This window comes from Tauraco erythrolophus, chromosome 1, assembly GCF_009769465.1.
Source record: "Tauraco erythrolophus isolate bTauEry1 chromosome 1, bTauEry1.pri, whole genome shotgun sequence".
Classification (NCBI taxonomy): domain Eukaryota; kingdom Metazoa; phylum Chordata; class Aves; order Musophagiformes; family Musophagidae; genus Tauraco; species Tauraco erythrolophus.
Window position 1 is genome coordinate 25,169,196 of NC_141465.1, and position 27,470 is coordinate 25,196,665.

At 40.4% G+C, this 27,470-nt stretch overlaps 1 protein-coding gene across 1 annotated transcript in view; it reads left to right on the forward strand.

Annotated features, from left to right (window-relative positions):
- Positions 1 to 1,469: 1,469 nt before the first annotated feature.
- Positions 1,470 to 27,470, forward strand: part of CHODL (chondrolectin) — a 28,467-nt gene continuing 2,466 nt past the window's right edge. Inside the window, exons 1-8 of the mRNA XM_086614952.1 lie at positions 1,470 to 1,831; positions 12,327 to 12,444; positions 14,817 to 14,870; positions 18,921 to 19,237; positions 19,978 to 20,135; positions 23,459 to 23,506; positions 23,890 to 23,973; positions 25,645 to 25,747. Of these exons, the coding sequence (XP_086471078.1) occupies positions 1,470 to 1,831; positions 12,327 to 12,444; positions 14,817 to 14,870; positions 18,921 to 19,237; positions 19,978 to 20,135; positions 23,459 to 23,506; positions 23,890 to 23,973; positions 25,645 to 25,747 (1,244 nt within the window). The remainder of the gene's footprint in view (positions 1,832 to 12,326; positions 12,445 to 14,816; positions 14,871 to 18,920; positions 19,238 to 19,977; positions 20,136 to 23,458; positions 23,507 to 23,889; positions 23,974 to 25,644; positions 25,748 to 27,470) is intronic.

Below are 27,470 nucleotides of genomic sequence, written 5' to 3' on the forward strand. Positions count from 1 at the left end.
CTTCTCCATTTCAGAATGTATTGTTCAGTACAATCAGTTTTAGATCACAGCTCAACTTAGCTATAGATGTAGAAAAAAATAGTTATTGGCTTGGAAGTCTAAAATCCTCATGGAAAAAAATCTGTATCAGTCAAACAAATAAATAAGTTGGTAGCAAAACACGGCAGTGCTTGAAATAATTTTCCATCGCTACTTATAAACGTCAAGGGTTTTTTTAGTAAGAAACAGGTCTCAGGTAGCTTTAAGGCAGCTAGGAAATCCATCAAGTGTTTTAAAATCCATACTAACCTGAGATGTACTGACTTCAAAACTTGGCTATAAACATCCAACGGGAAAATGACTTACCAATATGCCATATATATGATCTCTAGCTGAGTTCTGAGAAAGATGAAGTTAACTGGCAAACCATCAAATAATTTGCAAACAAGATGTCCTTTAAACCTATATATAATGATCGACCCCGTTTAAAGGCAAAGCGTTCAGAAGTATGTAAGTAATAAAAGAAATTTACAAACTGTATTTGTAGAAAAAACCTTAACGACATGAATCGGAAGAACAAAGCCTTTAAAGTGGTCCTTTGAAGAGGACCAAAGGGTTATCACAGTGTATTTTCAGAGTGACAGTAACGTGAATTTGACTACAGCATCTTCTAGGGCAGTGAGAAAACAGGCCTTTCCAGTATACATATCTGTATAGATGGATATATGTTTATAAATTTTTAAGTTGGCAATAGTACATTCCTATTCTTGCTAGGGAAAACACAGCACAGGAGAAGTCTATAGAGCCTTTAACAACACGAAACCCACATGGACCTGGGTCTTGATCAAACTCACCAGCCGGCAGGACAGTTACTAACCCCGAACGACCCGACAGCGTGGGACCGACGGCAGCCGCCGCTCCCAGAGCCTCAGGGAACGCGACCGTCCCGACGGCAGCGAACCCACCACCCGGGTGCCGCACACCGGGTACCTTTGCCGCTCTCAGCCCAGCTCCGCGGCCGCCGGCGAAGAGGAGCGGGCGCTGCTGGCACGCCGGTCCCCTGCCCACCCGGAATCGGGCTGCCGCGCGGCGGGACCCACGCCCCCCGCCCCGCGCCCCCGAGGCGAGCGGCGGGACTCTCTCCGCCCCCGCGCAGCCGGACGAGTCCCAGGCGCTACCACCGCCCCCGGCCCGCCCCCACGGCGGGGCTGGGGCAGGAGCAGCGGCAGCGGCAGCGGCAGGGGCAGGGTCCGGCCGCCGTCGGGGCCGGCCGGGGGGCGTCGGGGGGCGGTGCGGGGGCGGTCCCGGCCGCCCGCCTGGGCCGGCCCTCGGCGGGGGAGCAGATATAGGCAGGGCCGCGGCGCGGAGGGGCGGCGGTGGCGGGTAGCGGCGCGGAGCCGGGTGGGCGCACTGTCCCCGCCGGCGGGCATCGGCCTGCCCTGAGCGCCCGGGCCGCTTCTCGTGGGAGAGCCGGCAGTGGGGCCGCCGCCATGGGGTCCGGAGGCGGGCTGGGGCTGGCGGCGGTGCTGGCGGCCGCCGTGCTGTGCGGGCCCGGGGGGCTCGCCGGGCGCGTCCTCAGCGGTGAGTGCGCGGGGTCGGGGTCGGGGTGCGGCGGGGGGTGCGGCGCGGGGCCGCATGGCGGCCGGCGTCGGTGCGGGGGCCGGTGTGGGAATTCAGCGCTTACAGGAGCAGGAACCACCGAGGGGAAGAACTGGGACCGAACCCGCTGGTTAAACGACCCGCGTGTTGGAGGCGAGCTGTGGAATCTACTTCCGAGCGCGCCGCGGGAGCGGGGTTGGCGCGGCTCTGCCCCCGCCGCTGCCGGGGAGCTCGGGCTGCAGCCCGGGCTTCGGTGAGCCCGTCCCTGGCGGCGAGGCTGACCTGCGGCGGGCGCACCCGTCGGAGTTGGAGGCAACTGGAGATCTGGGTCTTGGGAGGCAGAAAGCGAGACTGTCCAGCTTCTGCAGCAGCCTCCAGCCGGTTCCTGCCAATACAGTGGTGTCTTCTGCAGGCAGATTTCTAGAGGTGCTCGCTTGCCTGCGTGATGTAGCTCTGTTTTAATCGTTTTAGAAGATAGAGCAGGTACTCGGTACAGTGTCGTCTTGAGGAGCAGCTGTACGTTGAGATTCGTTTGCGTCTCTACTGGAATGTTTCTTCCTTTTTGTAATATAATTAGGAGGGAAAAGCAAACTTTTAAGAACATACAGCGTAAATAGTTTTGTTATGTGTGGGTATACCTAGAACTCTCTAGAGAACCGAGAGGAAGACAATACTTCAGAAATCTATGTCTAACATTTGAGCTTAGATTTGAGAGCTGCAGGATCCCATTGTGTGTTTCCAGCACACAGGTGCATATGCTCGGAAGCTTCTAGATTAAATGAAAAGGCTGGTTTTAATTGCACTTTGAGTCAAATCCTCCAAGCTAAAGCTAATAGGCTCTCAGAGGCATGTCGAGTGTGCAAGCACATCCATACATTTGTCTTGAAGATTTACACACTTGACTGTACTTGTTAACAAGTTATGTGTGTAAATCCCTGTACATGCAGGTAAGAACACATTACTTTACAAACTGATTCCAAAGCAATGCAAATTATTTGGTGACAATTGTTTCAGAGGCTCAGAGGCTGTAACAGTAGCATGTCAAGAAAACTTTTTTGTAGGTTTTTTTTTGTAGAAAATATTTGGTTGCTGAATTCAGATAACTTTCTTAATTGCTAATGGAGTGCAGTCACTAAACCATTTCAGTGATGTCTTATTTGAAGAAAGTTCATGTGCAGAACTGAGATGTGCTATTGGGCTTTTGGTGAAACTTTGTTTTCCAGGAAACAATAATGAAGTGACAGTGCTTCCAACATTTTGAAAAAGCTTGCCTGCCTGAAGTGTACCCTGAAATATTTCGCCTACCTGTGGTATAATGTAAATCGTACAGTCGTATACGGCACAGCAAAGCTTAGTTTAACCATTTATATGCATGCTGTGTAACACTTTGTTATTTGAAGGAGAAGTGAATATTACACATCCATGAGATGCATTTTGCAATAGTGTTCTTGGTGCAGGAGTCCATATGCAGCTGAGGAAACCCAGTCCCTTAACCTTCTAGCTGAAGCTTTTGCATTTAAGTGGCATATATAACAAATTGACTAGAGGTCCAGCTTTTAAAACAACGTGTAATATGTGTATACTGCTTAGTCAAACTGTTCCTAGATGTCTATAAAGCTTTGGGGCTTTGAGAGAATACAGGCTCTAACCCATATTTCACTGAGGCATTTGAAAGCATGTCTTGAGTCTCATGTCACTGTATTATGCGAGTAATACTTGGCTGGTAGAGTACTGGAGAAGATTTGAAGCCACTTACAGAAGCAACCATTTAGGTGCTATCAGGTATATTGGCTGAAGTTCTATTCATTAGGTAAAGGGGATCCATACTAGGCAATAACAGCCAAATATATTTAGTATGGTTGTGGCAGAATATTCTGAAATACTGACAGGAGAACTCTTTTTCTCACAAGGACCACACCCCTATCCTGCCACATGCACATGGATAGGTCTAGTACTAGTAGTAGTTTGCACTCTTTAAACAAGAAATAGTGCTATGGAATTATTGGTCTGTGTGTGCTGTCCACCTGACTTTCACCTAGCTTAAATGTATATAAGAACCAACACTTTATAATATAGACTTAAACAGGATTTCATTTAAAATCATAATTCTACATCTTAAACAGACCTGTTTCTGAAAAATTGCTAATTTATTCTTCAATCATCGTCATCTAGAATAAATGGAAATCTCCCTGCTCTCATTCCAAATAAGTTAAATATATAATCCCTATCACTCAGATAAAAAAGTGTTCCTGAAACTGACTTGAGTACTGGTTGGAACTTGTGGAAAGATTCCCATTTACCACAGTAAGTTTGCAGAAAATCTAGCAATAATTGCAAAATTGCAACCACTTTGACCACAGTGTCAAGAGGGCAGAGAAGGAAGGGTCTACCTTTTCAAAATGTCACTTCCTTAGGTAAAGGTTTTCTGTTTCTTTTTCCAAGCATGTTAATTTTCCAGAAAATAATCAAAATGATTGTTTGCATCAAACAATTCTCATTTAGGTGTTATTTCTTCATCATCTTTAATTTGGGAATTGTTAAAGAGAAGTAATACAAATGGTTTGTAATTTTTAATGTAGTTAGACAGATGTTTTGTGAGCAGTGCTCACAGCCTCCATATCAGAATATCTAGTGTTGCCAGAGAATTGATTCTTAAAGAAAAAAATCAAAGCAGGCTCAGGAGAAACTGCTGAGTCTGCCTTGCTGTCCCATGACATCATAAAGAACATGAAGTGATGATAATGCAGTTTGCAAAGATGCAATTACTTTAAGTATCTATTGGGCAGGAAAGATGCAAGCTAATCTTATTACTAATCATTTAACAGCCTATGTATTAATCATAGATGTTATAGTTTAATGACTACTGTTTACTCTTTTTTTGTATTTCAATGGCTTTTAAAATTTTGCTCTTTGCTGTTGCTATGCATCAATGGCAGATTAAATACTGATACAGTATTTTAAAGCAATATGTATCTCTTCTGATGTAGAAGTATTTGGATACATAAAAAAACCAAAATGAACAGAAACATTTGATGGGTCATGAAACAACAAAAGTTGCCCCTAAGCTGTAGGCTTCTTTGCTTCAGATGCCTTTAAGGATGTGGATATGTTCATTCGCACAGCTTGTGACCGGATTTGAGTTGGTCATAAAATATTGTGAAGCAAGATAATTAGAGAAGTACCTTCATGGGTAATGAATTGAATAGAGATTACAAACCATTTCTCCAAAGGCACAATTTAATTTAGTTCAATTGGCTTGGCCTGCTTATTACACCTGAGTTTTGTCTATCAGACGTTAAGTATTTTCGGTAGAGGAAACCTTCAGCTGGTGTGTTTTTAGGGGCATGGGCTGTTAATTTGAAGGTAGATTTGTAGCTCAGAATTTGGGAAAGTGTAACTTGAAAAAACACTGCCAGTCTCACTTACAGGATACGCATGCAACAGTTGTGTATCAAACAACATTTTGTTGTGAGCACCCAGTGTTCAGTTCCATTTTAATGGACAGCCCACACAGTACAAGGTCTTGTTGTTCAGTTGTAGGTCTCGGTAATCACTAAAGCTGAGAATGAGAACTGCAAGGGAAGTTGGGCACTTAACTCCCCTAGACTCCTTTATTAATTCCTCTCCTTCTGCATCTATTCTGAGCAATATCTTGGGGACACACCAATGATCTAGGATCTTAAAGTGAAATGAGGTGATGACTCTTGAATGTAATACATGCTTCACTAAACATGGCTTGCTCCTAACCAAGAAATTCCGTAATACCCTGTGGAAAGACACTTTATATGAGGTAAACTGCTATGACTTACAGATGAGAACAGAGTTTTGATAACCTGAGATGTGTGATGGTGGATGACTCCTTCCATAGCAGGGCAGAAATACCAAAGTACTTAAATCAGTTTCAGGAGTCAAACTTCTAAGTTGGAGGCAATCCCCCTTTATCAGCCCTGTAAAGCTTGCCTTGCCTATGGGGAAGAGCTATGCAGATTGGCCAGACTGCGGCTCTGTTCAGGGGCTAAGGAAAGAGTGATGAAAAATTCTAGAGTTTTGTCTCAAGTGAGAGACAAAAGTGCTACTTTTCCAGGAATACAACTTCTCATTCTCAGTATCTTGTTCAGATAGAGGAAGGCATTGCAATTCTCAAACTCGTGATTGCTAAGCCCCAGTACTCTACTTGGCTAACAGGCCCAAGAGAAAATACCTACCATGGAGGGAGCTGTGATAAATCACGTGTGGGACAGTATGAATAGTCTGCTTGTCTTTGACATGGCTTTTGTTTTCTCCCAGTGAGACAAGGCTGGTGTGCTGTCCCAGTGCAGCAGCTAGGTGGAAAAAAGTCTCTTGCCTTGTTGAAGTCATGTTCTGTACCTTGACTTTAGTTCTCTGTAGTTCTGGTCTGATCCTGTGTAGATCAAACATCTTAATTGTAAGGTGTTTGCAGGAAAACATGCTTCGGTTCAGTGTTCTATACAGCACAATTTTTAAAAACTAGTTCTCATAATGGCTTTCTCTTTGCAAATTTTGCATGGATCAGAAAAGAATGTATAGTACTAATGTGAAGAGTGGCTGGAGAGCTGCCTGGCGGAGAAGGACCTGGGTGTCTTGGTTGACTACCGGCTTGATATGAGCCAGCAGTGTGCCCAGCTGGCCAAAAAGGCCAATGGGATACTGGCATGTATCAAGAAGAGTGTGACCAGCAGGAGCAGGGAAGTGATCCTGCCCCTGTACTCGGCACTGGTGAGGCCGCACCTGGAATATTGTGTCCAGTTTTGGGCCCCTCGCTTTAAGAGAGATATTGAGCTCCTGGAGCAAGTCCAAAGAAGGGCGACTAAACTGGTCAAGGGGCTGGAAAATAAAAGTTATGAGGAGCGGCTGAGGGAGTTGGGGCTGTTTAGCCTGGAGAAGAGGAGGCTGAGGGGAGACCTGATTACGGCCTACAAATACTTGAGAAAAGATGGTGGGAAGGTGGGGGAAGGGCTCTTTACATTAGTGTTGGGTGATAGAACAAGAGGAAATGGGTATAAGCTTAGTCAGGGGAGATTCAGGTTGGATGTTAGGAAGTATTTCTTCTCTGAAAGGGTTGTCAGCCACTGGAATAGGCTACCCAGGGAGGTGGTTGAGTCCCCATCCCTGGATGTGTTTAAGAATAGGGTGGATGAACTGCTTAGGGATATGGTTTAATGGGGATTAGGGATGGTTGGACTCGATGATCTCTAAGGTTTTTTCCAACCTAGAAATCTATGAAATAAGTAAGATGAAGCAATGACTTGATAGTAATTTCTACACTGTAATCCCATACTCTTACCTGTTACTCACTAGTTGGAAATTATTGAGTCTCTAGCTGAAGCAGTCTCCACTCCCACCACTGACAGACAGTAGGACCTTCCATTCCAAACAATCTTAAGAAATACTGAGTCTGAACTAAACAGTTGGCATGGCTCTAACTAAATCTAAATGTAGCTGCAGTAAACAGCTAATCACTCTAGGCTCACTTCATAAGCAGTGAAGGAAAAAATTAGTATTTTTAGAGTGGGATTAATTTCATTTTAACACAGATCTTGGAAATACTGCAAATATACTGTAAAAATGCCTATTTCTTTCAGTTGTCTACACAGTGAGATCAGTGAGCTAGCTCAGATATGGACAGGTACATTGTGAATGACTAAATTTTGGTGAGAAGAATCCCACTCCATATATCTCAACAGCTTCTTCCCATACAGGGTTGTATACATGTGATGTGAATTAACCAGTTTTGCTTTACCTCCTTTTGACTTTTTTATAAAGGATATTTTACCCTAGGAAATCTATTCTAATTTATTTCTCCTCCTCTTCTTTTTTTGCTTTAAGTGAACTGTCACCAATTTTAAGATCCTATGTGAACTGGCTTTTCCCACTTTTTTTAGCAGAAGGTCAATGGAGCAAGGGCTTGCCCGTTGCTTTGTCTTTTCATTGTACTATTGCTGCAAGAAGATGGGTGCTCTATTGCACTCTTGTACTGGGATGCGTATAAGGTGTTCCACCCTAGGAAACTTTAAGTCCATAAACCAAGGAAATTAATATAATTTCACATCCATATATAGATATAGACATTTTACTTACATCTGTGGCAAATACAGCAGGTATCTTGGTAAAAAAAAATCCATGAGAATAGACTTACTTGGTAAAAGGCATTCAAATTTCACTGAAAAATAAGATAATTGATGATGGTTGCTCTGGATAATGACTTATGAAGACTGTATTTTAATGACTAAAGATTTAAGAACTGGTTCCTTCTAGAGATGAAAATAAGACATCAGCAATCAGCAGAAACTTTCAGAATTGCTTAAATTTATACCTGTGAGAAATCCTGTTGAGGGAGTCTACTGATGTATATAAAATTAGGTACGTGTGAAAATGTCTGGGCCAACAGACTAGAATATTCCCTGTTTCCCTAGTCTGGCACACGTTGTACTTACGCTCTTCAGACTGCAGTTTTTGTCAAGTCTATTCCACGACATGCTAACAACAACTTACTAGCTGCCATATAATGTCTGTTTTAAAAGTATCTGGGAAATCTGTTCTGGTCTTCACAGCTACACTGAATACTATTGACGAAAGGACTTAATTTGCCAGTCTTGTCAGTGTTTGTGTCAGGATTTATATTTTTTATTAAACAGCTGAAATGATGGAACACTCTTGGTGTGTCTTTAGGCTGTGATGTATAAAAAAAATTATGTTAGTGTGTGTGTATAAGACTTTTCAGAAAAATGAAAACAGTCAAGCAAAACCACTGCTGATAGCTTCAGCAGTAAGTGTGTGTGGGGTGTGTGTTGTTGTGTGGTTTTTTTTTTTAAGTCCTAGGTCAATAATCCACATCCTGGAGCAGGCTTGTAGATGTATAGAACTTTCTAACACATCCTATTTCCTCTTATTTTGAATTGGCTTGAATAGATTCCATTGGCATTTGGGTGTTATCATTGGCCTCCTTGCTTGTGTCTGTGGAATTTAATAGGATTATTTATATCCATGAAAAGTGTTACGATTTGGGTAATTTTGCATTTTTTTTTTTGACAAACATAATTCATTGTTAGGGAAACAGAGGTCCTGAGTATATACTGCAAAAGAAAATGTTTATGCTCCGTGTCCTACGCTCATGGTTGTCACAGAGGTACACCAAAAGTACTCCACACAGATAATACACTCAAGCAAACTGTAATTTGTAACTGAAACCAAACAACTAAAACTAACAAGACAACAGGGGTAATAACATTTAACAAATGATGAGTTTGGTACACCAGTCAGGGATGTAATTGCTTCATGACAGCATCTGAGAATGCTGACCACAGCGTGTGCACACACACTCACATGAAAGGGCTTACTCAGGGATATATCCAGAAGGAATAATCACTCACCAAAAGGAGAGTGAGGGCACTCAATCCTAGGCATTTCCTTGAGTTGTGTCCTGGTCCGAAGGGGGGCGGGTTTCCAATCGCTGCTGTGAGGAGAGCCACTCAAAGGGGATCTCTGGTAGGGGCCCCATTTTATAGCCTGGTCAGATCTGAGCTGTGGCGTGATGCTGGAGGGGTGACAATAACAGTGGGAAGGAGCTGGTGGCTGCCACGTTAGGAGCCCTGACCTTCACCCGCTGTTGTTCTTCCCAATTGAGAGGGTGCGTATCGTGCCGCACTGAAATGCCAGCCTGCCATCTCCGTGGGTGCCAGCACTGAGTTTCTACATGCGTTGTCCTCATGCTGGATGATGCCAAGGATCCTGCGTTCCTCACAGTGATGATGGTGCTGAGCCTCTCAGATAGATGAGGGAAAAATACAGGTCTGACAGCAGTCTCAGTTCCTTCTTAAAGTGGGAAAAGGGAAGGCAACATGCAATTTTTAGGGGGTTGTCTTGGCAACTCTGTTAGCACTTTGTGTGAACCCCTTGGACGGTGCAGGTTCACACTGGTCCCCCATAGAAGTGAGTGGCTGTCTGCCGCTATCAGGCCCATGATATATACCTATACAGTTTACGTGATCAGAAGAGAGGAAAACTGTTATTACAGGAAAAGCTAAATGCATCTCAGGCTTTAAATTTCTGATGTGCTAGATATCTGAAACAGAGCTGGTGCCAAAAAGTAGGCATGTTTCACGTAGAAGAAAGGAAGACTGTCAGGGCTTTAATGAGTTGACCAGGGAGAAAAAAAAAACAACATGTGAAGTACTTTATAGATTTTTTTTTTTTTGACACTGACATATCACTTGAATCAGTCACTAAAACTCTTTCATAAAAATGGATATTTATTCTCCAGTTGAAGACACTTACCATGTATTGATTTACATAATTGTAATCGTATGTTTTCCTGCAAGGATAATTATGAATGGTGAAGCGTTGATTAGCTTCTAATGAGATTTAGACATCAAGCTACTTCTTTACAGCTCCGTTATCAGTGGCCTGGGATCCCTACCATGTGTGCCAGGGCTGAGAAGCTAACTATAAGGAATAAGTATGTGTTACTTTCTTTGTGAAATGAGTGAATAAGCCTATTGCTGCCTGGTGAAGATGGCAGCCTTTCATGAGGGCAGGTATTCCGGTTCCTAGTACATCAAGAGCAAGCTGGTCTCTGAAATACCACATCGCTGATTTTGAAAATCCAGACAAACTTGCAGTCTGCTCTGGGGAAGACAAGTCCTCCCAGTGCTTTATTCAACACAATGAAAAACTTACCTGTGTTTTGCAGGACAAGGAATCCTTGCTTGCATCTTCTGAAGACCTAGAATGGTGTAGGTTCTGAGCACATAGAGGCTTTAACAAACCTCCCCCAAAATAATTTATTTAGATCAGTACTTGTCCTCAATGTTCATATGTATATTTTTTTAACCACCTATTTTACTAACCAGCTATCTTGCTGCAATATACAGGGAAGCTATCAGATTTCATTTTAATTGCATTTGTATTCAGCCAGATGGCAAAATCTAGGTGTTAGTGATAAGTACTATTCTTTAATATTAAAATCAGCACTGCCCAATACTTCTTTACAAACAGACTATCTCCTTTCTGACTGCTCCGTTTTGTAGAAGTGTAGCTATTATGGCTCTATGAGAACAGTTATTCAGAAATAACCAAGTCAACTCTTTGTCCCCAAGAGCACTTGGAAACACAATAGCATAACTAGTAAAGGCTGACATATAGCTGAAAACTCATTTTCAGTAATAAATAAAGTGAAAATCACTTCACATGGCAAAAGAGAAAATAAAGAATATGGGGACTGGTCTGGGACAAATGCTTCTTGTATAGCTTCATATTCTGCATAACTGTACTAAATCTCTGTATGAATGGTATAATACAGTACTTTTTACTTACAACTTCCACGGTACCCTGTTTTCTCTCTCTGCAAGAGTTGCATTAATCCTAGAGATGACTGTTTGGCTGGTGTCTGAGGACCTTTATTGTCGTCTTTGCTAATTTACAATATGTGGGATGGTTAATGGCTAAAGATAGATTGTCTGGCCTGTGTCTGAGAGAGGATAAAAAAAATTTGTCTTTTACCTGTCATTTCATAAATGCCATCTATACATCTGTAATTTTTACATGTTAATGCCTAACAATTTAGCAAGAAAGGGACTCCATTATGACAAGTATTTTAAGAAGTCTGGCTAATAGATGAGTTTTACTTAAGAGAGGTTGGGGCCAGCCTCTATTAAGCCACTTTAGACATTGTCTACACGCTAATGACTATACAGTATGATGTATACAAAATGACCACCTGTACACATGTCTACCTAAGGTACAGCTACTTAATAGGCAATGGTGGCCTTCCGTTATTTTATATAAGCGCTTAAAAGGGACGTGGAATCTTGGAAAGTTTTTCACAGAAGAAAAATGATTTTAGATAAACTGTATTATGACAATTAGGCATAACCCTTAATCCGTAAAAAGTATAAATCAGTAACGAATGTCTCTTCTCTCTGAAGACTTGGTTATTAAGAGGGTGGGAGGAAAAATTACCTATTAAGGTATGGAAGAGTTAGCTGTGAAGCTGGCATACAATCTGTATAGCAGTTTGTATTTGAATGGCAAATTTGTTAGCACATGGAATTCCTTAAGCTGCTCGAGAGCGTCAGCTCAGGAACATCTGTGATTTGAATACTGCCTCAATGAGAGAACGATGTGTCTTCAGTATTACAAACTTTGACAGAGAAGATAGCAATTTGCTTTTGTCATAAATGAAGACAGAACGTAATTATGAAATCTTATCACAGTAGTATTTTTTTAAAAAAGTAGTATGAACCATCAAAAAAAACCAAATTAAATTCAGTAGATGGACACAAATATGGTGCAGTGAAACATCAACAGCCGTAACATATCAAAAAATAACCAGCAGTTGAATCCCATCAAAATCTCACTGGCTGACACAAAGGTCAGTTGATAAAATGTATCAGGTTTTAAACAAAACGTGATTAGGAAAATTTAATAGTTTTTAGCCTCTTACTGGCCACATTCTGAGGTGCATTACTGTGCGTTGGTGTGGAGCACCCTGTGAAATGGGGACAGATGAAAACAAATTGTGCTCAGTGTCCTGCATGCTGGTTACACAGCCCCTGAGGTCAACGTGCTCACAGAAGCTCAAGGCCAAGGCTAGTCTTCATAACACAAGCAGAGAAATATTATATAGCCAGTGGAATGTTTTGGTTAATTTTTGTAGATTTCTGTCAGCTTGCTGTTATTTCATGATCACTTTCACTGAAGTCCTTATGTCTTTATTTTGTTATTTTCAGAGGCCTTCATCAGCCTCATGCTGACCATAAAGATTTCGCATTCCTTTGTACCGAATGCTTCTCTGTGTTTTCTGCTGAATCTGTTATTTTGGGAAGAGGAAAGTCGCAGTATGAAAACGTAATGGGCTTTTCTATAGCAGGCTTTGTGCATACCTTCGTTCTCTCCTCACGTACGCTGTGCGCGTGCAGCTGCTGTTGCCCACTAATCTAGGTGGATGCTAATGGTAGGGGACGCTGGTCTATAGGTTAGTTTATGAGGTTCAAGAGGAAGAGGGATGGTGTTTACTAGCAGGGAGCTTATCTTCTAACTGACATCTTCAAAACCTCCAGCTGAGTCGTTTTTGTTACTCATGATAACCTTTGTGCCCCTCACAGCCCATGAGGGTGTAGATAGGACTGAGCCTGATGCTCTTAGGGAGATGAGTCTTTGAGCTGGATACTTTATCAGTGATTTTGCTTCTAAATGACATTTTGCTATAACTTCTGTCATGACAGACCTAAAGGAATCTATATTTCCGTTTAATGAAGCATCATTATTAAGACATAATTGATTTAAATACCAACTGAGATTTTGCTTGTTTGTTGTTTTCTTAAAGGAGACTTTTTCTCCTGCAGAATTATCTGCAGAAATGTTTTAACTAAATATCAGGTATTTCAACTGAAAGCTATTTTTGTTTTAATGTTGATATCAAAGCATTCTACTGTGGAGCTGCTGTGTGATACCCAAGGATGAAAACTGAGCCGTATGGATGGAAATGGTAGCTAGCACTTCTTAGAGCAAGCACTGTACACTGCTTTCTTTGGCTAGCAGGATGGTAAGACAAAGTGAGTGCAAGGGAATTTCAGCCAGTTCAGATTCTCTGTAGTAGGCAACTGGAGCTGCTAAGGCTGAGGGAGCAGGGCCAGAGCTATGTTGTACAGCTGGTGTAAGCGGGAGAGGTAGAAAGAAGAAACCTGGAGACATTTCCATTAAGGAAAATGGGGAGACCTAATCTAGCAGTTTTGCAACTGGGAAAAAAGAGAAGAACAGTCTTTGTCTGTCAGTTAGTTGTAGCTTTGGCACAGCACTCTTCCCTCAACAGGCAAGAAAGCAATTTTTGATGAAAAGGTAAGGTGTGGGTTCGTGAAACCAAGCCAAATACATGTTTTGCCTATTTCTATGCCTACTTCTGACCAGAGCATGGGCTGTTCTGCTCAGGTGAGGGAAGGTGGGTCAAGGATTAAGGAGCTGATACGCTCCATGGAAGGAAGGGTATAAGCACTCCACCTTCACATCTGCAGATAGTCAGATAGCGTTGATCGAAACCTCAATTTATCTGAGCATTTGTAAGGGAAAACAGTAAGAATTAGTTCTTAGATCTTATTAAATTAATTAGTTACATCTTTGATCTCATGCTGAAGGGAGGACTAAATACAAAAACATACTTTTCTTTTTTTCCTTTCCGGATACCCTGTGATGAAACAATGTTTTCCTTCGTGTTTCCTTTCATCTCAGCACAGAGCAAATTTTGTGGAAAGGTTGTAAAGGCCTGCCTTGCCTATATTTATTCACATTGTGTCGTATCTTAACCTGATTCATTCCAATAGGCTTGCTTACAAATCTAGTTTCTATTCAGTTGTGACAGAAAAATTGGAATTCAATTTATACAGTTGAAATAGCAAATGTTGCTTTAGAATTAACAGTAGAGTCCTGTCTGCCTCAAAGATGTCAGAAGAAGGTAAAATAGCCAATAGTTAATGTTTCCATGCTTGTCTGCTATACAATGTGGTCCATTCTGTCATTTTTTAATGGTAAATTATTTCTGCTTTGTAGTTCAGAAATTAGTAGTGAGAGAAAGCTGTAAAAAATGAAGCTTGAAAACTTGACATCTCAGTGTGCTCCAAGAAAAGCACTAAAATGTCAACTGATTTGTCAGCTAGTAAGGCACATCTGCAGTTTTCCATTAACACATTCAGGTAGTTCCGCTACAGCAGATAAAAGTTCCCTTCAAAAGAAGAAAGAAAAGATTCAGAGTAGGTCATTGCCTGTATACAGGGACTAAATTAACTGGAACAAAAAAAAATTTCACAGCTTCTTCCAGAAAGCTTACTACTCTGCATCGCATACTTCATTCACACTGGGTGGATCTTCATGCCAAATATTTCTTTGTTTCTTGCTGTTTTCTCCGTTATTTTCTAGAGGTACATTCTTGCACAAATAATCAACCTGTAAGGAGGAAAGTATTTCTTTTGCCACAAGTGTGGAGAGCAATAAATGAAAGAGAAGTAATTTTGGAGTTGGATTGTACTCAAATTTTAACGCGTTTAATTATTTCACTTTATAATACTTGATTTTAGAGTTATTTAACCCTGCACAAACCTTTGCAACAATAATAGTATCCTCAACAATGATTCAGATTAGTTTAGGGGAAGGAAAACAAAAAGTCTTCACAAAGTTTCAAGATTTACATCTTTTACATTAGATTTACATCTAATCTGGGTACAGATTAGGCTTTCACATCTGTATTCTGGATAACTCCGAGTGCACGAGCGGGCAGGCTGTTACTGGACTCCACAAAACGGGCACGTATTAGGGGCTGCAGCGGCACCTCCTGAGCCGCTCTGCTGCCGTTGTGTATCATAAGTGCCTGTCCTTCCCCTCCCGGTTCCATATGGTTCCACTTGGTTTCCTCAGCTTGGTGTGGGTGGTGGAGCTGAGCCTTGGCTCTGATGCAACTTCCGTATCGGAGCAGGATGTAGCACCACTTACGGCTTACGGACAGGAGCCTTATAGCAGCTCAGACACAGCACGTGCCATTTGGCAACGTGAGTCTCGGTGCGGGAGCTGACTGGAGGGTAGGTACGCTGAAGAAGGTTGGTCAGTTGCCCAGCAAGGACCCATTTGTCCTGTCAGAGAGTACATTTGATTGAGGTTTTGGGACAATCACAGAAGAGCAGAAACTGTGCATGAGAGCAGAGGGTGAGGGGGGCGCTTCAGCCACCTGGGAAACACACGGGGAAGGGGAGTGGATGCACGTGTTATGCATGGAAAGCTAGCCGTTTTCCCAGGAAAGGGAGGCACAGCACAGGAATTGAGATGGGGAGCGGCCAGCCCAGTCATCTCAGTGGACTGAACACTCCTGCATGACTGAAATCGTGACAGAGATGTTTTGATACCTGAATTTGCTCATAACTTACTACTTGGTGTCAAGGAGGAGCTTGTGCGTAGAATGAAAGGAATCATGAAAGGAATCATCAAATCATCTTTAGTTACAGGGAGAGGTGTGCTCCTTGTAAATGATTAATGTCCTACATAATTCAGCGCTAGCCTTTGGGTGTTTGCACTGCTATGTACATATGTGTACTCTGGCAATGAGCCATAGTCACTCACCCAGTTGTGAGGATTAAAATGTTGAATAGCTCCTCCTTCGGTGTGCCCTCTATCCTGTCAACGAGACAGAGCTCCTGGGGAAGATGAAGAGGTTGTGATCATGTTTGCAAAATTTCAATCGCAACATCATAGATGAAGGGAATAAGCTGCAATTTGACATGCAAGTTTCATTCTTGCAGTTCCTGCTTTTGAGCGTGTAGAGTTATTGCTTTGTTACTTTGATAATAGGGGTCGTTTTTGTTCCAAGAAGTCTTATGAAGAAACCCATTATTTTGTATGCATCTGTAACAAAGGGTCTGCCCTTGATTCTTCAGGATCATTGCCCAGCTAGGACTACAGCTCTTCCTGCACTCATTGATAGCAGGGCTCTTAACCCGTATGAATAAAGGGAAATGACAGGAAAGGAATCAGGACATACATAGCGTTGTCAGGATGTTATCAGAGAAAGTCCAAATAGGTGGGCACTTCCTGATCTCAGAGCCTGGCTTCTTCCATGGATGTCTGTGGCACAAGCTTGTCCTTACATTAACTTATTCTTATACCTGTATTATTTTGGCAGATTAATTTACTGATAAACAAGTAGCTTTTCAGAAGTCTGTTTGCCAAACCTAAAGAAGAAGGAGACTGCAAAGACACTTCTTTTACTGACAGCCTTTCTCCCAGATGAACTTTCATAGAGTGTCATAAGAGATATTTTTTCTTTTCTGAGAAAGGTTACAAGAATAAGAAACAGTAGGAAACTAAACATAGTTTATCCCTGCTGCTCCTATAATTTAGATGGCTTTCTACAATAAAAAAGATCCCCCAATTAAGAGATACTTTCAGATTCAGCAAAAAAGCATGAGATGATCCTGGTTTTATGTTCCTTTGTTCATGCAACTTTGGTACAGTCTGCTTATACTCTGCAAATTCTTGAAACTGTGCTCTGGGCAAATATAGAGAAGTCTCCATTCAGCTCTTGTGCTGTATGCAGTCTTCTATGGGAAACGTGCTGCTCTGTCATTAAATGTAAAAATGAAACAGGACTAAAGCAAGACGAATTAATTTTGTTGTATCTTTTAGGCTTCTTTGTTCACATCTATGTTTATTCTTTGTGTATAGAAAAACACTGCCTTAAAAAACAGCTTAAGTGCAGCTTAAATTATAGGGTGAAGTTGCTGTTTCCCAGTGACAATTTTTTTTTTTTTTTAAGGTAAAACAAGACAAAACCTCTTCCAAGACAAAGCCAAAAGGTTATTTACATGAGAGTCATGTATCTGGGTTTGCTTAAGAGTGATAGTAAACACAAGATTTTTAAATGCAAAACTAACAAGGTACAATAAAATAACTGTCCTTGAAAAATTTTCTGGTAAAATGATAAAATTTGTGATTTCTAAATATACTAGATAATGCCTGGTAATTCTTATTACTTTGATATCCTTCAGTAATTCTTACCTAGCAAAATAAACTTTTCTACTTTTCTTCTCCAATGATAAATTTCCGTAGTGAAAAAAACTTGATCTTTTAAGAGATGGTTAGTTGATTTTCTTATGTGAGAGATATATATATACACACTTATATATTTAGAACCATTCTTCTGTCCCCAAATAAATCATACTGGCATTCAGTTGCAGCTGATAAGTGAGTTTGTTCATTACACATCTTGTATATGTTGAATAAACTCTAGAGCTAATCTCGGTAGTTGAAGAAGGTGATAATTGTTTTCCCTTTTTAGAAAAAAACGCATGTGTCTTTCTGAGCCAAAGAACTGGAAGGAAAAAAAACATTATTTCATCATCTGGCTTTTGATTCTTTCCACAGATATCACTCTGAAGGGCAAGGAAAAACCCGGTGTGAATGCAGTAGATATAGTGCTTTCTGAAAGCATCACAGGGCTTCTTTATGGTATCTGCATAGCATTGTGATATCTGCTAATGTCTGGAGTTTCTGTTGGCTGTGTTAAGGGATGTTAAGAATGTGATCAACTCCTCCAGTCCCAGGACTCCCTCCTGCCTGGCTGCTGGTGCCCACTTTGGTGCCCAGGGCTTCTCTCTGAGCTGAGGGACGCGGCTGTCACTTTCCCCTTGGCTGGTCCAACTGGTAGCAAAGCTGAGCAGGTGTCCCAGTGCCACACAGACAGGACGATGACATGGCTGTCACACAGATTGCAATGGAGAAGATGCTGTTGAAGGCACCATGTGTAGGACCCACATAAAACATAAACGGAGACAGCCAAGTCCCCTCTTCATCATCAGCTGGTACAGATAGAAGGTCACTAGGGAAGGCACATGGCTGGACCCACACTTGCTCCCCTTGTTTTACATGTCATCAGCCCTTTTTATACCTCTTTCTGTCCATTCCCCCTTTGTTCCTCCTGATTCCCTAACCCTACATGGTCCCTCATCAGATTGTGTAGTCCCACCAACCTGCCCAACATCCTGGGTCCCAGGCGTGCATCCTTATGAAGGTGCAAAGTGCTGTTTGCCTGGGGTTTCTTGATTGTCAACCAATTAGTGTGTCTGACGTGGGGTTTTTGTTTGGTTTTGGTTTTGGTTTTTTTTTGGTGTTTTTTCTCCATTGAGTTTTCCTGTCAGCTTGTTATATCTATGTTTTGTTTATGGCTTCCTCCTTTTCTTATTATCCCTTTTTGCACTGAAAAAGTCATTGATCAGATACCCTTAAAGGAGCACACACTCTCCTTCCACACACCCTTACGGGTTATGTTTAGACACATTCTAGCGTAGAGCAGCTGTGAGGTCCTTGTGGATACACCCTCTCAAGGTTAGGTAGCAGAATCAAGAAAATGCTAGCTGCTTCTTGCCACTAAAATTGAGAATTTTAAACTTTTTTTGTGATCAGATAGCCTTGATTACCAAACAGAAGTGGAGTTGGTCCATTAGTATGAAATAGTTAAGAAAATGCCCTCCAAATAGATCCTGGCTTTAACAGAGAGGCCTGATGGTACAGTCATTAAAGTAGAGAACATTCTTCTAGAACTTAGTGGGAGTTTTCAGTGTCTTGGAGAATTTCACAGGCCTTGGGAAGCAAGCCATAGATTCCCATGGACTGTATGATATTTGCAATTTAAATTAAAAACAAGGTTTTCAGCAGTGTCACTGTATCACCGTGAGTCCTTCCATAGAAGGGCACAAGAAAAAAACTACTGTCCTTCTCCATCATTGTATGCATGCTGTGCTATATTTTTCAGTTGTGATATTCATTAAACTCTCTCCTATTTATATTTTTCAGGTCAAAAGGTATGCTATGGTGACCTCAAGCGCTCTTGTTACAAGTTAGCTTATTTCCAGGACTTGTCTAGACGTGTGGGCTTCCAGGAGGCGCGCCAAGCCTGTGAGATTGATGGTGGGGCTTTATTGAGCCTGGAAAGTGAAGCTGAGCAGCAACTAATAGAAAACATGTTGCAAAACCTCACTAAGTCAGGCTCTGGGATTTCCGATGGTGATTTCTGGATTGGATTGTGGAGAAGTGGTGATGGATTAGCCACCTCAAGTGCTTGCCCTGACCTCTACCAGTGGGCTGATGGAAGTATTTCACCATTCAGGTAAGTCTGTAGAACTGCTTGTTGAGAACGTTTCATGGAAGGAAATGGAGAGTGAAATGCCTGGCAAGTCTAGAAAGATGCTTGGAGACTTGCTGCCCCATGAAGTTAGTAGCATCCCTTCTTAACTTCTCCAGATAAAGGGGAGCTGGCAGCCAGGGTTTTGAATTTGAAGCTGTAAAAGGATGGCAGTGTGGCTTCAGTCTACGATTTTCTTCGCTCCCATCTCATGAGCGATGAAATGTCTTTTGGAGGTTTTCTGCCCCAAATAGAGGATATAAGATGTGATCTGAAAGCAGACAGACGAATTCTGCAAGACTCTGGCCACCTCGAATCAGAGAGCCAGCCACCAAGTAAATTAATGCATGTTACTTAGTGTAAATTGTTCTGTTTCTACCCTGTCTTTCAAAAAGCCTTTAATTTCTGGATTAAGCAAAAGGCCAGAGTAGCAGCAGCTCACAGGACTCAGGACAATGGGACAGGTAAAAGTCAGATAGGAAGGGAAACAGGTAGCAGTTTAAAGCCCTAAACTCATTTCACAGAGGAGCTGTGGGAAATTGAGCATATCTTTAGCCCAAGCCCTAAACTCATTTCACAGAGGAGCTGTGGGAAATTGAGCATATCTTTAAATAAGATGGGACTGTTGGAGTTGACATGTTTTCATTGATGTAAAATCCTTTCCTTGGAGTCCTGATGAACCTTACCTTCAAAATTTGAAAGTTTGTCTTTGTGTGTACCACTAGAAACTGGTATACAGATGAGCCTTCCTGTGGAAGTGAAGCCTGTGTTGTGATGTATCATCAGCCAACTGCAAATCCTGGTCTGGGAGGGCCGTACCTTTATCAGTGGAATGATGATAGATGCAACATGAAGCACAATTTTATCTGCAAGTATGGCCCAGGTAGGTGAAACTAAAGTTATATTTCACAGGTGGGACACTTTCTTAGAAAAATAACTGCCTTTTGTTTTGTGAAGGAATCTGCAAATGTATCGTGGCCTGTGGTGCTGAGCTGACATTAATAGGGGATGGAATATATAAAATGTAGTGATAATTTAGGTAAACCAGTCTGTATCCAATAACAATGTTTTGAAGGTTAGCTTCGCTGTCGTGCATTCCCAGCTTTACTTTGATTTAACTCATTCACTAGTTATTTTATTCTCCATGAGGTGTTTTAAGTGGGCATTTGCTACTTCCCTTACTCACTATCAAGTGGGATGACCAAGACATCTCTTGATATTACTGTACAAAAATTACAATGTCCTTGCACTTTCAGACCTCTGGCGTTTCATAACAACTTATGTGTAATGACTGTTTCTAAAAGTTTTGGCTTAAGGAAAGAAAATAGAAGTCCAGAACAGCAGGAAGAATATTCTGCATTCATACATATAGGTTTATAGATATGAAAAGCAGATGCACACTGGTTCAGATGGTGACAGAAAAAGCCAGATCTTAAGCAATTTGGCTGTACTTCCAGACATGACATAGGTTCTATATATGTCAGTACAGGAAATATGAACTATAAACTAGAACTTTGTGCAAACAGAAAAAGGAGGTGAAAAGTAAACTTTCAAATTGAGCCTGTAACAGTTTCTACTTTTTGGTGGTGCTTACAGTAGATGAAAACATGTTTTTCAGCAGGATCATGCAAACATTTTCAAATAATGTATGGTGTGTCTGCTTTTCAAAAACTAAGCTCAAAGTCAGAATGCATATGAAATCCTACTTGTAGCAGCTATTCACCCACCTAAATCTGCAGTTTCCTACTTGCTTTCTCTATGCTCATCGTACCCATCGCAATAATCATACCCTTTGTAGAGGTCTGTCTATAGAGATTCAGGCTATTTTCGTCCTCCAGTTTTGGTGGACAGATGATTATCTCACTGTCTAATATCTTAATGGCAATTAATATTGCAAGCAAATATTAAATAGTCAGAAGGCTTGATATACCCACACATTTTACCCCCACACCCTAAATCTGTTCCTGCTTCTAAAATTATTAGTGATTATCACTGTCTTAAGGTGATTAGTTGTCGTCTTGGTGACACAGGCCATTCAAGGAAGGGTGATACATACAATTTTGTTACTTTTACAACTAATTACAGTTATTTTGAAATAAGAGAACACAATAAAAATGTTTTAAGTTGGTAAAATAACGACGTTTTTACATCAGAAAATGCAAGTTTGATTAAGAGGGCTCAGTTTCAAGTATATTTCATATCTTTAAAACCAAACAAATTTAAGTGAAATAATTATTCTGTGATAGCAAACTACTTGCCCTTCTAGTTGTGATGTGCTAATTATTTTTTCCTATTGCTTTCACCATCTGAAAAAATGGCAAGTATTTTGAATTGGCAGAAAACAAAGTAATAACAGTAACAATGAAAATGAATTTATATTTCTTTCACTATGTAGAAATTGATTACTAGTGTATAATGAGGCATCTAGTAAGGCAAACAATATATAGGTAGATTATCATTAGGACTGACATTGTTATGCAGCTAAATACAGTACTGCTGAATTGTAGCTATTTACTTTTCAAGCAGTTGGAATTGTGCTCTTTAGGAAAAGAGGCTATTCTCTGGAAATGTATTTTTCTATCACATGGAGAAGAAGAGTAGATGCATAAATGTATATAAATAGATACATGACATTCCTTTCACTGCCTGAAGAAAGTACCACAGTGTTTGCAAGAAAATTACATTTTCTATCTAAAACCTAGTGAGACTTGTAAATGACCTTTTTTCCCCCCTCCCAAATCACTGTAATAGCTTCAATGTCAGGCCATTTGCAATACAAAATACAACCATTTTACCAGGAGTATTAAAGTACCACGTGTATTGAATTTCATTTTTATTTTCTGAGTATACTGTTTTTCACAACTTTCCTGTCTGTTTTGAGTGTGTAGTGTATGATACCAGCCATAAGCCAAAACGCAGAGGGTGTAGGTGACCATGGTGAATTTGCACATAATTGTATCAGCAGCAAGTTCAGGGCAGTGCTTATTAAACAATCTTACTCAAGCAGCAACTACATTTCTGGCAGTCATTTCTGTTTTTCTGAGCCCCGTTTATAGTGCGTCCCTTGACAGCATTTAGTGTTGCAATGTTCAGTCTGGCTTTACATCATATTGATCATTCAGTGATCTAATTTTAATTATAGGTTGGTAATTGCAACCACATTTAGTTCCTGTCCAGCTCCTGTAGGTTTGGTTATGCAATCAAATTAAAAACTCATCTCCTCTTCTGCTGTCTAGAGCCAGCAACTTACTTCTTTGTGGTATTTAGATATTTATCTTTTTATATATGGCCAAATGTAGCCAGTTTTTACCAGGGTAGATAAAATAATTGTCTTTGTTCTAGTAGGCTTTGTCACTCTTTCGATTTCTCCCAGCGTTTCAGGACACTTGGAACTGCAGGCTAATAGCACTATAATATTAGTATAATCTGATTTAAAAGCATGGTATTCAAACAATCATGCAGATTCCACCCCATGCCCATCCTTTCAATATGAGGTAATTATTTCCGTAATGTTTGTAAACTCTTAGTTGTAACAATAGCCATAAGTAAACTTGCAAGCCTCTGCAATACAGCTCAAAGCCATGAAGTGGTTTTCCAGTTTCTGATACATTACAAGAAATATACTCTCGTTTCTCTTTTGCTAATTTCACTTCCTTACGTGATGTGTTAGAACCTGCTGCCCATGATTTGTGTTTTAGGGCTGCCTGTTGCAAAACCAAAGTATATGAAGCTGACATATAATCTCAGAAACTTGTGCCGCTTGTTTTGCTTCGTAGCCAACATTCTGCAAGCATTATTTTGAAAATGTGAATAAGATTTAAGTATTAATCAAGAACACTTCCTCTCTTACATTTTATGAGGATCATCTGCACAAATGAAACTTTAAATATATTAGGAGTTTTATTCAGCACAAGAAATTAAGAGATTCAGTGATTTAGCTGGTAACCTAGCAGAGGCCACCAAGAATTGGAACTAGAATAACCTATAGCCCTTTTCTAAGGAGTGAAAAAGTACGAACAAGAAGTGATTTGACACTAGTTTGCAAACAGTCTTTGGTAAGAACATTAAATGCTGGAGAATGAAGCAATTATTGTTTTGGAGAATGTATCCATTTCTGTGACGCTGCATGCAAAATGATGAAAACATCTGTTTTATTACACACACTTTTCATTCTTCAACAATTGATTTCAAATATTGATTTAACAGATAATGTCTTAGAAAAAGAATTAGGAGACAGAGCAGACCCAGATTACGGTAAGAAATTTTGAAATACTAAATTGAGTTGCAATAGTAAATACATAATTGTAAGGATAGCTTACAAGAACCTCCAAAATTACTCAAGATTAACAGCCGTAGTTTGGAACTGGAACATAAGAAAAACGAATCCTTTAGAGACCAACAGCTACAAATATGTGGTGATTATTCAGAATAGCACTGCTCATAATTCTTGTTCCAGATGTAATCCTAGTTTTGCAATAAAATACTGTTTATGTGTTTATATCCAGCAGTTAAATCAATCCTGAAAATGTTAATTTTTCCAATATAAATTAAGATGCAATTACTAATAATTTATTTAACAACATAACAGCCATCTTTTGTACTCACTTTTTTCTTAAAATGCCTGCTGTCCTTTTCAGGTATTTTTCCAACAGTGCCAGCAGGAAATCCTTATGACACAAGCAAACCAGAAGATCAGTATCATGTTATTGCTACTGAAACAGGTAATGTGCTCATATGAATTGAGCATTCTGATAAAAATATTAACAGTGGACTCAGTTAAATTAATCTTTAACAATTTCCATTATTGTCAGTGGGAGGAAGCAGTCTGTTTCCCCAGGAAGTGCCTCGAAAAAGTATACTTTCGAGTAACATTTCAAAAGTTTTAGTCAGTCCTCTCCGTAACTGTGGAAACAAATTATTTCCATGTCTCCCCAAGCTTTGATCCAAATCTACTGTTTAGCAGACCTTGAAATCTGCACCGTTGTCTCTGACCCTGGCGAGTCTCTGTCAAGACACAAGGTTTCACTCATGTTCACCCAGCTGTGTAGTGTTGCCTTCTAGACAGCGGTAGCCCATGCGTTGCCTCTCTCTGTGTCCTCCCAGCCTCTTCCCCAACCTGTCTAACAAACATGTGGTGCATACATTATCTTTTATATCAGATACCTGGGGCTCACAAAAAAGACACAAAAAAATCTTTCCTAACAGATAGGGCTTGGAGTTTTCAGCTAGCTGCAGAATGAGCACTGTACCATAGCTCCCTCAAGTACCCTGTGTTTTAAGGAATACCATGTGCTAAGAGGAGTTAAATGCTTTGCTGAGATTTCTAGAAGAGGTGGTGCTTGATATTTTGAAAATGCCTAAGAGCTTGCTGTAATGCTCTCAGCTCCTTCATTTAGCAATTTATGTCCTAAACAGAGTCCTGCGGTTCATGAAGAGTTGTAGCATGGCCTTAATTCGAACATCCCTGAGGAGCAACTCAGGATTTTACAGGATTACAGCATGGGATTCTGGAAAGTTGGTGCTCCCTTTCCACACTTGTTGGCTGGATTTGAGCCGTTTTCGTAACTGATGTTCCCATTGTTTGTAACTCCAGAGGAATGGATATACTGATGAACTGTGTTTTGAAATCAATAATAATATTTTTACAAACCATGCAAAGACTCTCTAGCTAAAACTCATATACAAACCCAACCTGAACATTCATATTTATTCTTGATAGTGAAAATGTGTTCAAAGAGGATGACGGGTAAGAAAGCCTCCACAATTTGTATGTTGAATGTATACTGTTATAAAACATGGGCATACAGGTACTGTAAAACAGTCAGACCCTTTCTGGAAGTTGTAGACCTCATCCTCTAGTCTAGGCAGGTAGTAGAGTGCCAGCTCATACCATTTCCTGCTCCTTTTGCCCAGGGACCTGCTGGGGAGCACCTTTAGCTCTCTCCTCATGAGTCAAGAACAGCGTACGTTTGTCTTTTAAGGGGAATGGGGAGACAAGAGCAGGGTTTGTTCCTCTTGTGGTCCTGCATGGGTGGGAATCTGACATGTAAGGGCCACTGAGTAAACAGGTTGTATAAACTGTAAAACTAATAGGCTGCGAAATATACCCTCTTTAAATATTTTAATTTTCAATTAAAAAATTGGAATTCTCACATTGATGCCCATAGAAAATATCAGAATTTAAGTCCTTAAGCTATGTTTTGGGTGTTACTGGTGAAGTACTGTTTTATTCTTAATATTGCTGAGTCATCTTTTTGGAGCTCTTCCTATAGAAGGAATATATGAACTTTTATGTAATTTAATGTATTTCTGATATTTTACTCCAGATTTTTACTCATGTGGTTAAGAGTATTTCAACGTGGGAGACATTAATGAGAACTTTTGTCTTGCAGGTATAATTCCAAATCTAATTTACGTCGTAATACCCACTATACCACTACTTTTGTTGATACTGGTGGCTTTTGGGACTTGCTGTTTCCAGATGCTTCATAAAAGGTAAAATAAACTAATGCAAAATGGTCTTATAATGCGGAATTCATGTTTCCATTGGCAAGCTTTTCATACTGAAAGACTGCTTACATCTGTCCCCAAATATGCAAATAAGCATCTTTTCATCTATTAAAATGCAAGTAGTTTTCAGCTGAACATTCACCATCAGGCTTTTCCACAGTACACTGAAATAGTTCCAGGTCTCTCAAAGTATATTGCCACTAGGAATTCACCTGTTTCTGAAGAAGGTGTCTGCTGACCATTTGATATGCTGAACTACTGTCAGCACTTTTACTTCACCTCTTCCATCATGATTACCACCTATACAGCATCTGGGCTTTGAAGAATAATAGTGGGGTCCTGACTGATACAGGGTGAACTCACCTCAGTTTCTGACCAAAAGTGCAGTTTTTTCCAAGGGTAAACCCAAGGTGCCAGCAGCTGTTTAATGCTGTTTCAGTGTACATCGAGCAACAGATGGGCCACTGGAGCAGACAAACTGAAAACAAAAAGCAAAAACATGTTTTGAGCCGCACGCCAGTGCAACTCCTTTATGCATCATGTATCTGTCAAAGATGCATGAAGTAAATAGGTACATGTACATAGATGTAGTATTAAACAGATGTATTATTATGCAAATAGGAAACATTTCAGCCTATGAAAAAGGATATGTTTTGATCCATACTTCAAAATTCTTTAGACTTTTTATCTTTCTCAAAATATGGTATTCCAAGATACGACAACGTGTAATTTTTAATTTTTTTTTCTGACTAATCTTTTTGAAACTTTCAAAGATACTTTTCATTCTGCGATTTTTTTTCAGGAAGTGTTCTCAAGTTAATGTAATCCAGAAAATTTCAAAACGAAATATATTTTATGAATAAACATTATTTTGGTAACATAACAAAAGTAATGAACAGGTTCACAGGCTGTTATCCCTCTTGAAGAGCAGGAATATTAGTAAGGAATATCACATGAATGTTTCAGGAAATTAGAAAAAAAATAATTCTCCTTACTTTTAGTTTTTGGTTTTTATTTAGCATTTTCTGCAAATAGCTGAAATACCTTATTTCAAGTGAGAAAATTTTTCAAATGCAGAGTCTCCTTATATGTGTGAGTGTACACTGATGTTCACAGCACTCCTTAGTGATGTGTCTTACTGAAACAAGTGAACATAAAGAAAAGATATTTTGAGGTCTGTGTCATAAAGTAGATTATGTCTTTATGTTATGCGCTTTCCTATAAAGAAAAGGAAAACTTGCACTTTCCAAACTGTCTTGTGGCAGGCAAATTCACTGTTGTGAAAGGTTGTTTCTAAACCTCAGCACTGAGGCTGTAGAAGGTTGGAAACTCGAAAGCAAGAAGAGTAATAAGGGAATCATATGTATAACAATAGCAATTATATAAGTGATCTAACTCTGGAACCCTTATTACAATGGACCTGGATTTCTTGGTAAGTATGACATATGTGTTCATACCTTTTCTGTCAGCTCTTTCTCTCCTCAGAAAAAGTTCAGCTTTTCTGAATACTCCTGGGAAAACAATGAGAGATTCATGGCCCACTGAAATCAATCGAAACAGTAGTGTTGACTTCAGTGGGCTTTGATCAGGCCTTTGATGCTATAGCAGTTCATCCAGAAGTAATTCATCTGTACTTCCAGGACTTAAAAATTGCATGACACAGATATTGGAAATTCAGCTTGGAAGATTGTACTTTTTCTGTTAGCTG